Source organism: Ictidomys tridecemlineatus, chromosome 4 (assembly GCF_052094955.1).
Source record: "Ictidomys tridecemlineatus isolate mIctTri1 chromosome 4, mIctTri1.hap1, whole genome shotgun sequence".
Classification (NCBI taxonomy): Eukaryota; Metazoa; Chordata; class Mammalia; order Rodentia; family Sciuridae; genus Ictidomys; species Ictidomys tridecemlineatus.
The window spans coordinates 157949252-157966146 of NC_135480.1; the positions used below are offsets into that span (position 1 = coordinate 157949252).

At 34.5% G+C, this 16895-nt stretch overlaps 1 protein-coding gene across 3 annotated transcripts in view; it reads left to right on the plus strand.

Annotated features, from left to right (window-relative positions):
* Window positions 1-16669, plus strand: part of Ccdc171 (coiled-coil domain containing 171) — a 378035-nt gene extending 361366 nt beyond the window's left edge. For all 3 annotated transcript variants that reach the window (XM_078047666.1, XM_078047667.1, XM_078047665.1), the window contains one exon: window positions 14248-16669. In XM_078047666.1, the coding sequence (XP_077903792.1) occupies window positions 14248-14472 (225 nt within the window). In that variant the 3' untranslated portion in view covers window positions 14473-16669. The remainder of the gene's footprint in view (window positions 1-14247) is intronic.
* The last annotated feature ends 226 nt before the right edge of the window (window positions 16670-16895 follow it).

The window sequence follows — 16895 nt, forward strand, 5'->3', positions numbered from 1 at the left end:
GAACACTCTAAGCCAGCACTGTTCCGTAGAACTTAATGTGATCATAGAAATGTGACTTTTGAGCACTTGGAATGTGGCTAGTATAACTAAGGAACTGATGTTTAAATTTACTTTTATATTAGGTTAAATTTTAATTAATTTAAAATTATTAGCTACATGTGGCTACCACATTGAAATAGTGTGGGTCTAAGCAAACAGAGGACAGTAATTCTGTGCTATTACAAAAGTGTTTGGGAGGTATTATGACACAGAGGAGAGATATTTAACCCTCATATGAGGTGATGGATGGCAAGGGAAGTTTGGGGAAAGGTGATACCCAACTGAGTCTTGCAAAACAGTAGGACTTAACCTAACAAGCAAGCCTCTTTTTAACAGCAAAAGCAACACACAAAAGAGGCTCTGAGACAGGAGAAAGCAGGGCATGCTTCAGAATCAGCACACGAATCAGTACTGGAGAGAGAAGATATTTTATGGGAAGTCACTACAGCTGTGTATACTGCCAAACAGATGATCCCAGACACCATAGAACAGAAGGCTTCACAGGCCCAAATAAGACACTCAAATTACATGGTTTACTAAATGAGTTAAAGCATGGTTAAAAGGAAGAAGAGAGATGGTAGGGAACAAGCAGGAGGGAGGACCATAGTACTCGACTTTTTGGATCTGTGTTTTTCATAGGATATGTCACTCCTTCATGCATCAGCTTTTCCCACTCTTTGTGAGGTTATCAGGACCAGAGCTAAGGTTTGAAAAAGAGAGCGTGGAGAACAGATGGTGCTTAGGATTACTTAAACACACTTGCTTTCCAGGACAAATGCAGGGACAAGCTTGCCTGGCAGATGGCTATTGTTGGCTAGCTAAGCTGCCCAACAGCTTTAAGGACCCATTTAAGGATGCCATTAGCTTAGAGGTGGCACTTCTCAACTTGTGGTCTTTCTATCCCTTTTTATCCATAAAATATTATGTCTTATAGGTACTATCTATTCTTAACAGAGATTCTGCTGTCTTGATTCATGATCTGTGCTGAACACTAATTCTGAGTTTCATTTCCAACTTTTTTTCTTGTTTTCAGTAACAAAAGTTGAATATTCCCAATCATAATCAAATATACAATAAAGAAAAGATGGAGAAGGAAATGAACTCTAAAAGGATGACTTGTTTACCAAAAAATAAAAGTGCACATAGGCTGGAGAAAATGAAGAGGCATTTGAATAACTGATGAAGAAATTTTAGTGAAGAGCTTTGAAACCTTTGTAAAAGATAATGTCTATGTATACCCTACTCTAAGTCTAAAATACAATTCAAACAAGTCTAGGCCTTTTTGAAAAATTGGCCTGTAGGATATAGGGAGGAGTTAATTTGAATAAGGGCCCAGATGATTGGTGAAGAAAGACTACTAGGCAGGTAGTGAAAGGAGAGGAAATGGGAAGAACTACCTAGTGGCTTTCCTTCATTTCTAGGGTCTGGCATCTGCACTCTTAGAAAAAGGACCTACAAGTGAAGCTGAAAAAAATGTTTTGTGATAGACTCTGTTAGACAATAGCTTCTAGTAGGAGTTGCCAGTTTCCAAGTGACAAAGGATGTAGGATGGGCATATGACCAAAACTGGGTGGAGACATTGCCCACATAGCCTAGTGAGCCTTCTAGTGCATTGGACCTGGTGGAAAAATCCAGATACCCAGTGACTCTTGATGGGGACTCTCCAGGGCCATGGGAGATTTGGTGTAAGAAAGTCAGGAGAGAATCAGGGAAATTTGACTCATTCCTGCGACCTTGTCTATATCCACATAATGGTGATTCTGGAAAACTTTCTGTACCATTGTGCCTCAGAGTTTATACTATGAAAAGAGGAGTTGTGTAGCTACACAGTAATTGCAGGCAAACTGACTGGCAATGTAGATTAAAGGGTAGTAACTAATCTTGAGAACAGGGTGTTTTATGTGTTCAATCTATTGCCATATCTCAGTATCTAAAACAGCATCTGACACATTATAGACACTTGATAGTAACTGTACTGCAAAGGAAACAACAAAGAGAAAACTCGGAGATTATAACTAAAATTGGCAAATCATATGTCAAAGAAGGGATTCATATCCAAAATATATGAGAAATTCAAATCAATAAATAACAAGAAAAATAATTATATTTAAAAATGGATAAAGGACCCTAATAGTCATTTCTTGAAAGAACACATACAAAAGTCCAACAGATATATGAAAAAATGCTTGGCATTTTAATGTAATTTAAAACCATAATAAGATATCACTTCATATTTGTTAGAATGGCTATTACCTAGAAGAAAGATAAGTGTTGGCCAAGATGTGGGGGAAAGGGAACCTTTGTATACTGTTGGTGGCAATGCAAAATAATACCACCATTTTAAAAACAGTATGGAGATTCTGCAAAGAAACAAAAATGGAATTACCATGGGATCTAGCAATCCCACTTCTGGGCATTTTTTTAAATTGGTGCATTATAGTTGTACATAATGTGGCATTTGTTGTTACATATTAGCACATATGCACGATATAACTATGTAATTTGGCCAATATCCCTTTCCAGCACTTCCCCCCCTCTCCCTTTTTCCCATTTTCATGTTTGAGACTCCTGAAAATGGCCTGGTTCTATGAGAAACAACATTCCTGCATGCTATGTGAAAGAAATGTCCTTGCCAGCTAAGTTATTTGTTTATTTATTAGAGTGTACTTTCTAGTGCTTATTGTGATTTGAAGGCATTCCACAGATGTAACTCCCAAATTGCATGATTTATCTTACATCTGAAGTGCCTTTCTCTAACTGATAAATAGACCACATTCTTTCCTCCAGAAAGGCCCAGTCACAGGGCTGGTCAAGGGACCCACAGCCTTAGGGAATATAGAACTTAAACTGGGAATGGTCTGCAGGGAAATAAAGAATATTTGCAGCATTCCTAAAGAATGGTTAGGAATTTGGGATGTGATATAATAAAATAATGAGAGAATGTGGCCTAAAAATAGCTGTGGAAGGGAGGGTTTCAAATTGTAAAATGGGTTTCAAATTGTAAAATGTAAATTTATTGCTAAATTTGTTGAGATGAGTGATTGACTGATACTTACATGACTAGTAAGCTTTAGGAAAGTCATCTTTTTCAAACAGCTTTTCATTGTAGGTGATTCTTCTCTTGCTGTGCTCCTCTTTACCTGAGAGCCTGGTGAGTAATTCCATTCAGAGAAAAACATACCGTTAAAAGGTTCCAGTTTATAGCTTTCAGATTATTGCTAAATTTTTGACATTGAGTTAAAAAACATAACTTTAAGAGGAAATTCTTCAGTAATGAAAAAGTGGTCAAAAAACTTTTGCCTAATAGTTCCCAGAGAGAGTGTGACATGTGTACATTTTGACCACAAAAGTTGTAATTTGGCAGCTGGAAGTGGTATTTGGAGTAAAATGAAGGCTCACAAGTTGTAAGTAGCCACTCTGCATAAGGAGTCACATTTGTACCAAGTAGAGGTACCAGTTATTCAATATAATTATTTATGTATGCATTTGCTCAATGTTAAGATTATGAATCTGAGTTAGGAACTGAAAATGTTGAAAAGAATTTTCTCTACTAAATCAAAATCCCTTTGAAACTTGCAAAATACTTTGTTTAAAACCTATCCTCTGAGACCCTTACCTAAGTGCATTTTCATATTGGCCACACATTTCAGTCATACTATAATAAAAATATATGCATATATATATACTTAAGCATATGTAAAATATATAGTTTCAGTATTATAAACAGTCTTTTTTAATAAAGGCTTTTTAGTAATAAATTTAAAATATACTTTAGTGTAGCTAATTTGGAAAATATAGAATAATAGAGGAAAAAATCCCAGAAATTCCTTAATTCCTTGTACCTCAAAACAAGTACTCTACATAATTACTACTTTTTCACTTACAGAGTCTATAGCAAAGTACCGCCTCTGGGCTAAATCCACCTTCTGCCTGTTTTTGAATGGTTTATGAATGAAGAATGTTTTTTACATTTTAAGTTGCTGGGAAAAATGGCAAAAGAGAATTAATATTTTATGACATGAAAATTATGTGAAATTCAAATTTATGTCTGTAGGTAAACTTTGATTGGAACTTAGCCATGATAGTTCATTTGCACATTGTCTGTGGATATTTGTGTACTACAACAGCAGGGTTTAGTAGTTGTAAGAGAGAATATATAGCCTGCAGTGCATAAAATATTTATTATTTGGCCATTTATAGAAAAAAATTTCTGACCCTTGGTTAGGCCTGAGCATTTGTCCATGTTATAAAAAATATATAACCATAAATTCATAGATTCATAACATTCTATCAAGTGGTTGTAGCTTACCTATCCCTACTTCTGTGGTTAAATGTTGGAAGGTTTCCAATTTTTGTCTGCTATTAATATAAGGACCCTAATAATAAATGGAATTGTGGAATTAAACAGCATTAACCATTTAAGAGAGTTGTCCAATTATAGTAAAAATGTTTCTATCATTTTGTACAGCTGCTACAACTAGTAGTAATTTATGAAATGCATGTTTTACAATGCTTTCACTAACATTTAGTATCATAATTATTTTTAAAATATGTTTTTAGTTGTAGATGGACACACTATATTTATTTATTTTTATGTGGTGCTGAGGATTGAACCTGGGGCCTCACACCTGCAAGACAAGTGCTCTACCACTGAGCTATAGCCCCAGCCCCTAGAACCATAATTTTTAAAGTTCAGATTTCATTTGTAATAAAATCTCATTTACCTTTCATTTTTGACTATTAGTGGGGGTTACTATTTTTTTTCTACTTATTTGTTAATCAGTTGTATTTCCACTTTTGTGAACTGCCAATTCACAACTTTTTTCTCATAATTCACATAATTTTAATGATAAAACATCATCAGAAGAAAAATTTAAATTTCAAAGCTTTTCTCTATAACTGAAACTCCCTTTTTTCAAAGATAATTTTTTTATAATTCTTTTTTTCAAAAGAAAATAGAACTAAGTATAAGTAGATGTGTGTTTATGCTTATTTTAAAAAATAAATATGTAGTATATGTATGTGTAGATATATATGTACAGTCAGTCCTCAAGTTTCCATTATTGTGCTTATGATTTTTCCCTTTTACAGTGGCGTGAAAATGATATGCATTCAATAGAAATCATACTTCAAATTTTGAATTTTTATTTTTTTCCTGGCTAATCATATGCCCTGTGATACTCTCTTGTGATGTTGAGTGGCAGCAGCGAGCTACAACTCCTGGTCATAGAGGTAAACAGCTGGTATAGTAGAGTGTGCTGTGTTGCCAACCTGTGGTGCTCAGTAGGTAGATTAAATGCATTTTCAACTTACAGCATTTTCAACTTATTATGGTATATTGGGATGTAAGCCCATTGTAAAGCAAGGAGCATCTGTGCTTATGTATGTTTGTGTATCTTCATAATACTGTTTTGACTTTCTTTTTCCCCACTTCCACTTATTTTGACACCAACACTTATATATTTACCTGAGTTTATTAAATTACTGCATTATATGGCTGTGTTGTACTTAAAAAGTTCTCTGTTGAAAGATTTTTAGTTCTCTGTTGAAAGATTTTTAGTTTCATTTAAAACATGTTTTCCTATTTTAAAATGTTTCAATGAACACAGCTCTATGCTCACCTTCTCAATATAGCCATGGAAGATATGCCTAGTAGTAGAACTGGTAAATACGGAGGGATTTTGTTGTTCAGAAAATTAGCACCAGTTTTCATCCCAAGCTACATGGCATGAGTTTGCTTTTTCCCCTCTTCTCTACAGTGGGTATCACCAAGATATCTACTTTTTCCTATATGTGAAAAGTAATCTTTCTTTTACATGTTTTGTATTGCATTTCTTTAATTACCAATGAAGTTTAGCAGCTTTTCATATGTTTATTGGTTATTGTACTCCTACCCCAACCAAACAGGCAAGTTTTTCCTAAGGCGGATGCTGCCAAGATTTTCTCACATGTGGGCTGGAGATGTGGCTCAAGCGGTAGCGCGCTCACCTGGCATGCGTGCGGCCTGGGTTCGATCCTCAGCACCACATACAAACAAAGATGTTGTGTCCACCGAAAACTAAAAAATAAATATTAAAAAATTATCTCTAAAAAAAAAAATGATTTTCTCACATGTGTTAGTACTAGAGCCTTTCAGTATTACCTGGGATGCTCAGGGGAGGAAAAGATCTATATTCCCGATTCCCCTGAATCTAAGTTAGTCATATGGCCCAGGTTCTAGTAATGGGATGTAAGCAAAAATGTTTTTATTTTAGGAAGTGTCTTTAAATGGAAGCTGTGCCTCTTTCTTTATCTTCTTTTCTTCTGATTAGAATGCAAACATAATAGCTGGAACTTAAGCAGCCATTTTTGGTCATGGGGTAGAAGCCACACACTGAGCTTTAGAGCCCAGGATAGAAGCAGCCTGCATTTCTGTTACCACTGCACTGGCTGTAGCATTTCTGTATGCTATTTTATTTGATCTTTATAACTGTACTATGAAGGATTGTTCTTCCTATTTCATGAATAAGGATACAGACTTATGTAGTCCTATTAGAGAGAAATAAACTTAAGCCAGTGGTATTTTGGGTGTTCTGTTACAAGTGAATTTAAGCATAATAATAATGCTATCCTTAACCTATTTTCTAATTAGGTGGTTCTTCTAATTGTTTTGCTTAAGACTTTAAGAAAGTCAGCCTTATAGCCGGTGTAGTGGTGCTTGCCTATAATCCTAACAGTTCAGGAGGCCAAGGCAGGAGGACCACAAGTTCAAAGCCAGCTTCAGTAACTTAGCAAGGCCCTGAGCAACTTAGTGAGATCCTGTCTCAAAATAAAAAATAAAAAGGACTGGGGATATGGTTGAGAGAGCCCCTAGGTTCAATCCCTGGCACCAAAACAAACAAACAAACAAACAAACAAACAAAGTCATCCTCACGATTAGTATGTGTGCTGTATATTTTTTTTAAAAAATAGTTTACCATTTCCATTTTTCAATGGCATTTTCCTATATAGTATTTTCCAGTATTTATTGGTTCAGCTTTTGTATCATTGAATGTATGGACATATTTACGTTTCAAATTCTTTGAGTTTTTTGAGAGCATATGTTTCCAAGGCAAAAAGAAAGAATGTTTCCTTTGCATTTCTGTCCATTTCAGATGCTCTCTATCATCAGGTGTGTCGGGATTGGCAGGATAGAAGTCGGCTGGGAGCACAAGGGTATGAAGGAAACTAGGAAAAGAAAGAACAAAAGCCATCAGGGAAAATTCTTCAACTCTTTTTCCAATCTAAATCACGTCAGGACACTTAAATATCCAAGAGAAGAAAATGGGAATTGTTATCTTGTCAGGCACAAGATATCTTTAAAGTAATTTAAAATTAAAGTTTAAGTGTTCTAGTGTAATTTAAAACCTCAGTGCTGAATTTTACCTTTGAATATAGCAACATATAAACTGCTTTGGTGAAAGGGCTTTATATACACGCCATAAAATGTATTTATTTACTCTAATACCATGAATATTAAAATCTTGGGCTATAATAATATATGCTATCAAAAATATAAACATTTATTTTTAGCCTCTAGTATAATCTCTGTACTTTCATTTTCCAGTCATAGAGATTTGTTGAATCCTTGTTATATTTATGGAATAGTTATACATATAAAATAAGCATGAGCTGGGCCCAGTGGCTTACACCTGTCACCTATAATCTCAATGACTCAGAAGGCTGAAGCAGGAGGATTGTATGTTCAAGTCCAGCATCAGCCACTTAGGAAAACCCTGTCTCAAAAAAATATATATATATTATGGATGCAGCTCATTCAGTGGGAAAGTGCCCTTAGGTTCAATCCATAGTATTAAAATAAAATAAAATAATTCTGAGGCTGCATCTTCTTTAAAGTGGTAAGTGTGTGAATAAGTGAATCAGATCAAGAATCACATCAAGACTCTGAATCCCAGTTTCTTCAACTGTAAAATGAGAGTAACAGCAGTACTTTCTTCTTGAGTCCTGAGAATTCATGTAATTGCCTGTAAAGCTAAGCCTGTCTATATATACTCAATGCATATTTGCTCTAATGTTAAAATTGGAATTTCTTTCACTTGAGAATAGAAAGAGAAGCAAAGAAAGGGAACTATTATATACAATGTATTTTTGTATGCTATTTCATTTGATCTTTATAACTCTACTATGAAAGATTGTTCTTCTTATTTCATGAATAAGGATACAGACTCGTGTAGGTTAAGTAACTTGTCAAGGAACACATAGTTAATATATGGCAGAAAAAAATTTGGAACCTGAGGTCTGCACAGCTTCTAAGTCCATGTCCTTTCCACTATACTTGCTACTTCTGTGTGAAACATAATCTGTATTTGAAAAAAACAACCAAACAGCAATAAAAGACCAAGACCATGAAGTAATACTGAGTGGTTTGTTCAGTCATTCATCAATTAGGAATCTTACTTACATTCTCCTAAGTGCTAGGAATACAGAATCATGATTTCATCATACTGAGTTTAACAGGAAAAGCATAAAGGTATACAAATTAGTGAAATGAATTCTAATGAAGGAATGTAAAAGTATGATTGGATGTTGTAATTGGGGAAAGTTAGGAAGAGTTTCTGGAAGGGTCTTACCAAAAAGCTGATCCTTGACCCAAGTTTGAATTCAACCCACAAAGGTCCAAAGTGGATAGCCAGGAAAGGCTAGTGTGAACTATGGAGAACCTGTTTAGGGAGGAAGTGGGAGATGAGGCTGGACAGGGAAGCCAAGAGCTGCAAAGGGTGTGGCTACAGGAAGCACAGAGAATCAAAACCAGCAATCTTGTTAATCTTCCTTATCAACCAAGCAGAAGAGGCTAAATTTGAACCACGTGGATTGGATCAAGAGCTGGTGTCTGCTTGAGGACAAAATTGTCAAGTTTGTTTTATTTCTTCTACCTTTGCTTCTGATTTATTTCTAAATCTGCGATTATCCTTCCTTCTTAATCTCCGGTACTCAGGGTTTTAGGATGTTTCCTATAGACACAATGCTCCATTAACTCACATTCCCTACCCCCACGTCCTGATGTCAGTGAGTGAAAGAGCTAGCTGGTTTGTACTAAGCTTCAGTGACTTGATAGGGATGGGAACGAATAAAATCTTCCAATAGATTTGGTATTGGTAACTAAACATTAGAAATGGTAACTGTAAGAAATATTTAATGGGAAATTATATATGTGAATATTTCCAACTCTGATTGTCTGTGTAAACAGCAATGTCCTGCATGGCAGAACTGGAAAATGGACAGGTGAAATTTGGTTAGCCAGCTCAGTACAGCATTTGGAAGGAAGAAAACTGTGTTGCTAAGTATCAAGACTCTAGTGGAAAGAACATGCTGGAACTAACATAGACATAGCGAGACAGCCTCATTGTAACGCCCTCTTGTGGGTGCTTTTATTTCTTTTTCAGTTTATGTGGAGCTGTCTCCCTCGACTTAAAACCAGTCAGTAGTACTTATATGAATATGGAGGTCTAAATAATGAAAAGTGCATTAAAGAATGTAATTGAATGAAGCCAGATCATTTAAACTATGGCTAATCTTATCTCTTTGGGTAGTTTAAAGAACCACGTGCAATATGTATTTCTTCTTAAGAATGGCCTATGTATAGCTTCTTAAAATTTTAAGTATGATATTTAGGAAACTCTGATTTCTAGGTCAATGTCACAGTGACATTGGGTCATGGTATTAGAGTAGACCTGTATAATTTCAGAAATGGAAAAAGTTCAGGCAAAGGAAGGGGAGACATGGGTGGACTAATTCACCTCCTCACAATGTCCCACGTAGATTGTAGTAGAACTGGGAGAAGGAACTGCAGTCTGCAACACTTCAGTCTAGAATTCTCTTCACCACACAATGTGCTTAGCATAATTGCTATGTAGTACTGCCCAAGCTTTCTAAATTGTGCCTTCCCTCACAATTCTATAATATGGAACTCTGGAAGACTTAACTTGATCATAAATGTTATGCAGGAGACAAATGGCTTAGTGTCATTGTTTCAGAAGTCTCAGTTGGCAAAGTGGCGTTGATTTATAGATAATTCGTTGAGTGATAATTTTATTATTAGACTAATGCTTTATTTTTGTTGTTTGGATAACAGTCTTAGAAAACAGGATATTAAAGCCTTGAAAAATGGCTATTGGCTGTGTCCAATTTCTATATTCCATAAGATTTTTTAAAGGGAGAAATTTAGTAGACACATTTTGTATTGTGAATATGTATTTAGCTGATGGACTATAACAGTTTAAATAGAATCATTTACAGCTTATTGAGTAAATAAAAGTGCTTCCATAAAGATTCACATGACACCTAGCTTTTATTTCAGGTAACTAATTTCTTTCTGAAAGATCATCTAAATTAAGATTTACATAAAAGACTACCAGAACACCCTAGCAGTTTCAAAAGCCGTTTAAATGACCATGGACTTCACAGGTTTAAAATGTAAAATCAGGTGGTGAATATTAACTTTTAATGGTCTCTGTCAAGTAGTTATTTAACTGTCTTTTACTCCCTATGTTATATTTTAAAAATATTATGATATATTTCTGCATATTATTTGTACAAGAAAAATAATTAACATTTATTATTTTAACATTACATTCTCAATTCAAAATCTCACCAGAATTTTTGGTGGGTTCTTTTTAAGCTAAATGACTTAAAATCAGATTTTATCTTATCTTGAAAAAATTCTTTACTAGCAGTACAGCAGATGATCTTAATAGTATCATTTATTTTCATTTATACAAAAATAAGCATGTTTGCTTGTGGGAGATGATACCTTTTGGAGTTAAAAGTCTGTAGAGAAACCAATCTCTGTGTGTGTGTGTGTGTGTGTGTGTGTGTGTGTGTGTGTGTTTTTCTTTGTCCATGTCTGTCTGTTTCTCCCCCACCCTTTCCCCTTTAAGGGTTTAAAGTTGTTTTCTATATTTAGGACACAAGGCCAGAAGATAATGTATAAAAACTAAGACTGGATTGAAATACTAGAGAAATATTCAACACCCCATTTCAAGGTTATTTAGTTAAAAAGAAAAAAAGTTGGGGCTGGGATTGTGGCTCAGTGGTAGAACACTGCTTAGCATTGTGTGAGGCACTGGGTTAGATGCTCAGCACCACATATAAATGAATAAAATAAAGGTCCATCAACAACCAAAAAATATTTTTTAAAAAGTTTTATTAAATAAAAGGCCAGTTTCACACATAGTCAAAAATAGGAATGTTGAAAAGTAGACTGAAAAAAGACATTCTTTTTGTAGAATTGCCAAGATCTGTAGACTAATTATTAGAGAGAAATGAGTAGTTTATAGAGACACCTTCCCTGAAGGACCACCTTCCTAATTCTGTAATATGTTAGGTTAAAGGACTCACAAGAACAAAAAAAAAAAAGAGAGAAACTTAAAGCATAGTATATAGGTTTGAGGAAATTATGTATATCACTGATAGTTTTAAAACTGGAGTTGCTGGTCAGTTTGGCACAGTTACCTTTCTCTAGTTTACAACATCAAGAAGAAAATGGCATTGAAAGATACCTGATCTTCCTAAGTCTGATTTTATAAACCCATCTCTTTTCACACATTTTTTTTCATAGACCAAAACTTAAAGTATGAAGATGTAAAAACAACCCTCAAAAAATGAAAAATAGAATTACCACATGACCTAACAGTCCCACTTCTGGGCATTTACCCCAAAGTTTTAAAATCAATGTGTTGTAAAGCTGCCTGCCTGCCCATGTTCACTGTAGCACTGTTCACAGTGGCCAAGTTATGGTGTTAACCTCAGTATAGGCAAAGAAAATGTAGAATATATGCACAACTAGAATACTATTCATCCATTAAAAAGGAAGAAATTCTGTAACTGGGGACAATTATGCTAAGTGAAATAAGCTAAGTGAAAACACAAGGACAAATACCACATGGTTTCATTTGATGTGGGATCTAAAACAATTGAGCTCTTAAAAGCAGAAAGTAGAATTGTGTTCACCAGAAGCTTGGGAGTTGAGGGACTGGAGAGATGAAAATTGAAGGATACAAAGCCTCAATCAGATTGGAGGAATAATTGTCTTTTTAAAAAGTCTATTTTTCAGTGTGGTGAATATAGCTAACAATTGACTACTGTACATTTTTAAATTGCTAATTGAGTAAATCTCAAATGTTCTCATCACAAAGTCAAATATTTGAGATGATGGATAGGTTACTTAGCTTGTTTAATCATTCCACATTGTATTAAAAATTATATCACCTTATATTCCTATAAATATATAAAGCTTTAATTTTACAGTATACAAAAAACGATGTTAAAACAAACTTTTGAGACCTTGCCTGACCATATTCTTTAATCACAATAAATTGCCATAACTGAGTTTTACTAAAAAGAACAGTAAGCCCACCGTCCCATGCTCTTCCAGCATCCCCCTTATTCTCAGGTCTGGCAGAATGAGAAGTTAGGTGGCATTATGGTTTTCATTGCAGCAAGACCCATCAGGTAATGCTGCCAATTCAGACAAACACCTGGAAAAATATCAGAAAAGGTGGTTAAGTCAGAAAGAGTACAGGACCCCGCATGGCCAGCCTCTGAGGTAAGGGGATGCCTCTGTTCTGAGCAGACATGCTCCAGCCCAGTACTGAGGCTCTATGAGTAAAACCTCATCATGCTGCTAATCAGGGCCAGTACATAATTTTGGAAATTCTTTGCTTTCCATGAGATAAGATAAACCCTGTCCTTCATACAGCTATCCAAGTGGCCATTTTAGGTGTTTTTTAACTTCCAGCATAAAAAGAGATGATTTCCGCCAGCGATAGGCTTGCAGTGGAGTATCAAGAAATCAAAAGAACAGAGATCAAAGAAAATTGCTGAACTAGGTGTTAGATGCAGACATTGATTTTTCTCCAGTTGTAGTTTTAAAAAAATCTACAAAAATGGTAACACATACAACAGTTGAATTTCTAATACTTTTCTAAAGCCAGAAATAGCTGCTTTCTTGTTACTACATGTAGAAACAGTTTTGTATAACATGACATAATAAAGAAGCCCCTTATATTTTTCATTATTTTATTGTCAAAACTCTTAAGAGTTTCTACCAAAAAGGTGGCTTTAAAAGATTTATAATATAGAATATGAATTTTAGCAGAAATACTTATGACTAGACTTATTATCTCAGCAACATATATTTATTTGCTGGAAATCTGGAAAATTCTGACATAAAATTGATTGCTATTTTTCTACTACTTTTAAATGTCATAAAACAATACCTGCTTCATTGCTAAGACTTCATTCACATTAAAAATGATCTACTAATTACTAATGTTACTTAAAGCTTAAATGTATAGCTTTATTAAAATGTTAATTTTGTTTTCAAATACTTTATGAATATATGGCATTTCTTAAGTTAGATTCTGGATACGGCAATATTAAAAAATATATTGTGAATTGTTTTCATATTGCAATCCCTTACTTTGATATGATTTTCAAATACTTACAGTAGAATAATCTGTATCAAAACAGAGTGGTGGGGCTGAGGTTGTGGCTCAGTGGTAGAACACTTGCCTAGCATATATGAGGCACTGGGTTCAATCCCCAGCATCACATAAAAAACAACAACAACAAAAACTTGACTAAATAAACGAAGATATTGTGTCCATCTACAACTAAAAATATTAAAAACAAAACAAAATAGAGGGGTGGTGGCATTATTGCTAAAGGTAAAGTAGAAAGTTCTTCTCACTAGAATTTTATATCTCAGTATGTTCTAGAAGTTTTCTTTGTGCTATATTTGTCACTTAAGATGATAGATTTAAAAAGCAAATACCCATCGTTCATTTTCTTAGCAGTCTAATCTTATATATTACATATTATTATAAGCATAATGAAATAAATACTATTGGCATTGACTTTTGTAAATTGACAATGAATTGTTACTAAGGAGAAAATGCTTGACTGTATTAACAATAACTTTATAAAAAGTTTCATACAAAGTTTTGGTGTTTCTTCTATTGTCTTTAAAAGTTTATGATGTAGGATATATGGATTCAGTCCTTCTTGGAAAATAATTTATATTTACAAATTGTCATACAGATTTTAAAAATGCCAATTTCCATCCCATTTCGTATTATAATGATTATTAATCTACTTTCTTATTTATGGTTTTAGACTTGGAGAGTTTTTAACTCGATGTTTATTACGTTTTTCTTTTGTATGTTACAGATGGGATCACGAGACCATTCGAATATTTCCATTCCTTCAAGAGCTGCTCTTCCTGCTGACACAGTTGATGTTAGGGATATTTTGCCATTGCAAGCTGAACTTGATACAACTTATACTTTCTTAAAGGAGGCATTTTCAAATACTCTGCCTCATCCTCTATCATCTCATTCCTCTCCAGTGGCTATGTCTGCTAATGCCAAAAGATCACCTCAGATTGGATTATGACTTTATGAAATAAAAAAATAGAGGAAGAATTAACAGTACAATTAAATTGTTTTGAAGGGGAATTTTCTTACAGTGGAATTTTGTTTGAGCACAAGTTGGGGTGGGTTTTTAAAAAACTGTGTGATATCTTGATGTGTGCAGGTATCTGTCTCCTTGAATAATGAAATAACCCACTTTTTTCTCTCTTAAGTTTTATTTTATTATCACAGATCCTCATTTTTATGTAACATATTTTTAAATGTTAAAGAATGACACATTTTGGGTAATTTCCCTCGGACTTAAAAAATCAATAAGCCATTTTAGTCTCTATCTATCAAAGTTGTTTCATACTTGTCTATTTTAAAGCAGGACTGCAATACTTTAATAGGATTGAGAGAGCTATTTGAAATGTATGCCAATGATTCCTGTCATTTCATGGCAGCCCTGCCATGGTTCACTGAGCCCCTCTTCTCTCTTGTCAGCTCAACTGAAGACAAGCATTTAGTTGCAAACTTTAAGCAGGTTGTGCAAAACAGAAATGATGTGACTGCTTCTCCTCCTGCACAATAATGTCACTCCTGGTCAATGTGAGAAGGTCAGGTTGCTCCTTGTAAAGCTACATGATACCACTTGCCCATTTGAACAAGTTAAGTTAACTGCTGAATCTGGTCCCTGCAGGCATTGAAAACTCATCCTTTTATCAAGTCTGCATTTGATAAGAAAGTAGAGCAATTGTACTGAGAGGATTTCTGTGGTGTGTTTAGGCACTTTATAAGGACAGTTCCCACACCAGTATAGCAGGTAATATATTTAGTATAAGCTAAAAAACTTCAAGGTAATGGCTGTTTTGACCTTCAAAATAGACTCCTTTTTTGTTTTTGTTGTTGGTAGGACCCAAGAGTGACGCCCATCTTTGATGCTGACAGAATTTAAAACAAGGCCATTGCCCTGCATTTTCTGCCTTGTAGCACACAAAAGTAAAATTGTATGTCAGGCCGAGATGTCGGGGAGCTGACAAGATGCCCCAGTGACATTTCAGCTAGAAAGAGCAAGTGTCTTGCAACCAAGTGGTCAAATATCAAATAATAGGTCAAGCAGGAAGGAGCTGAGTTCTAACCACAAAGAGGTTTCTGGTAACTTACTTGACAAGCTTTTGGGCGCTTTGTGGCTTGACAAAGTGATGTTCTGTTGGGTATCGCTAGACAGACTGTTCTTTATCGCCTTCAGAAGATCAGACATTGACATTGATTAAACTCTTTAACCCTTAAAGGTTAAATCCTTGCAGTTTGCATCATGGTAAGTGAAGAACAAAAGAATATTTGTAATATGTATTTGTATTTGTATTAATCATTTAACTCCCCAGTGATATTAACTTCTGATGTGAACTGTAGTTTTTGACAAAGAATTTTGATACAAAATATATATTTTATATTTTTATTTTTCATTATGGAGTTTTTCATTATGGACACAATAGAAAATAATGGCATGTATTATGGAATCTATATTGTGTTTACAGTGACATTTGACTCAAATATATCCAACTTCTGAGGATTTTTTTATTGGTTCCAATGAATAAAGTTTGAACACTGTTAATGTTATTAGCCAAATTAGCAAGTGATTTATGCTATCTGAGCTGGTAGTGCTGTCATACTATGTAACACAATACCATTTCTTATACGAGGGAGCCAGTATAATTAGCTTTGAATAAAACTTTAGAAAGCTTTTGATATGGAGTAAAATTGTATTTTTAACCAAATTTCTCTTAATTTGGTCCTTGGAATTCTTTTAATGTATCCTGTGTATTATAATCTTATGAAATTCAATTTTCAAATTTATTGTAACACAGAATGTGCTATTGATCGTTTTTATGTAGATCTTAAAATAATTTCTGCACATTTCAAAACACTTCGTTCTGCCATTCCATTCAATGATTAGAATATTCCCCATGTGGAAATTGATAAATGGCTTTTTCTTGTGGTATCAGTGAGCCTCCAATTCTCATGGGAAAGAAAAGGTAAAGCAATGTTACCCTATGTAACTTATGTGTCTATGTGTATGTGTGTATGTTTGGGTTGAATCTTTTTCCAGATGCTACTGACTTAAGAGGAGTAAGCTCTTTTGTAAAATGTGCCTTGAACAGGTTTTGATCTTCTTGCCTTAATGTTATAATCCATTAATGGGATAACTCCAAAAATAAATGTGTATGTCTTTCCATGTCCATGTGTCTCTGATCTTACAGATAGATTTCATACAGCAAATTCTGAATCATAAATTCAAAAGGATTATTAAATCCAATCAAAGCATATCACATTTTAAAGCAACTAGATGCTAAAGGCCATAGAAGCTGAAGGACGAGCTTCCTGAGTGATCATTAGTATTCACTACCAAATATAGTAATATTTATACCATATGCTTTTTTCCCAGAAGTCAGACCCAGCAGGAGG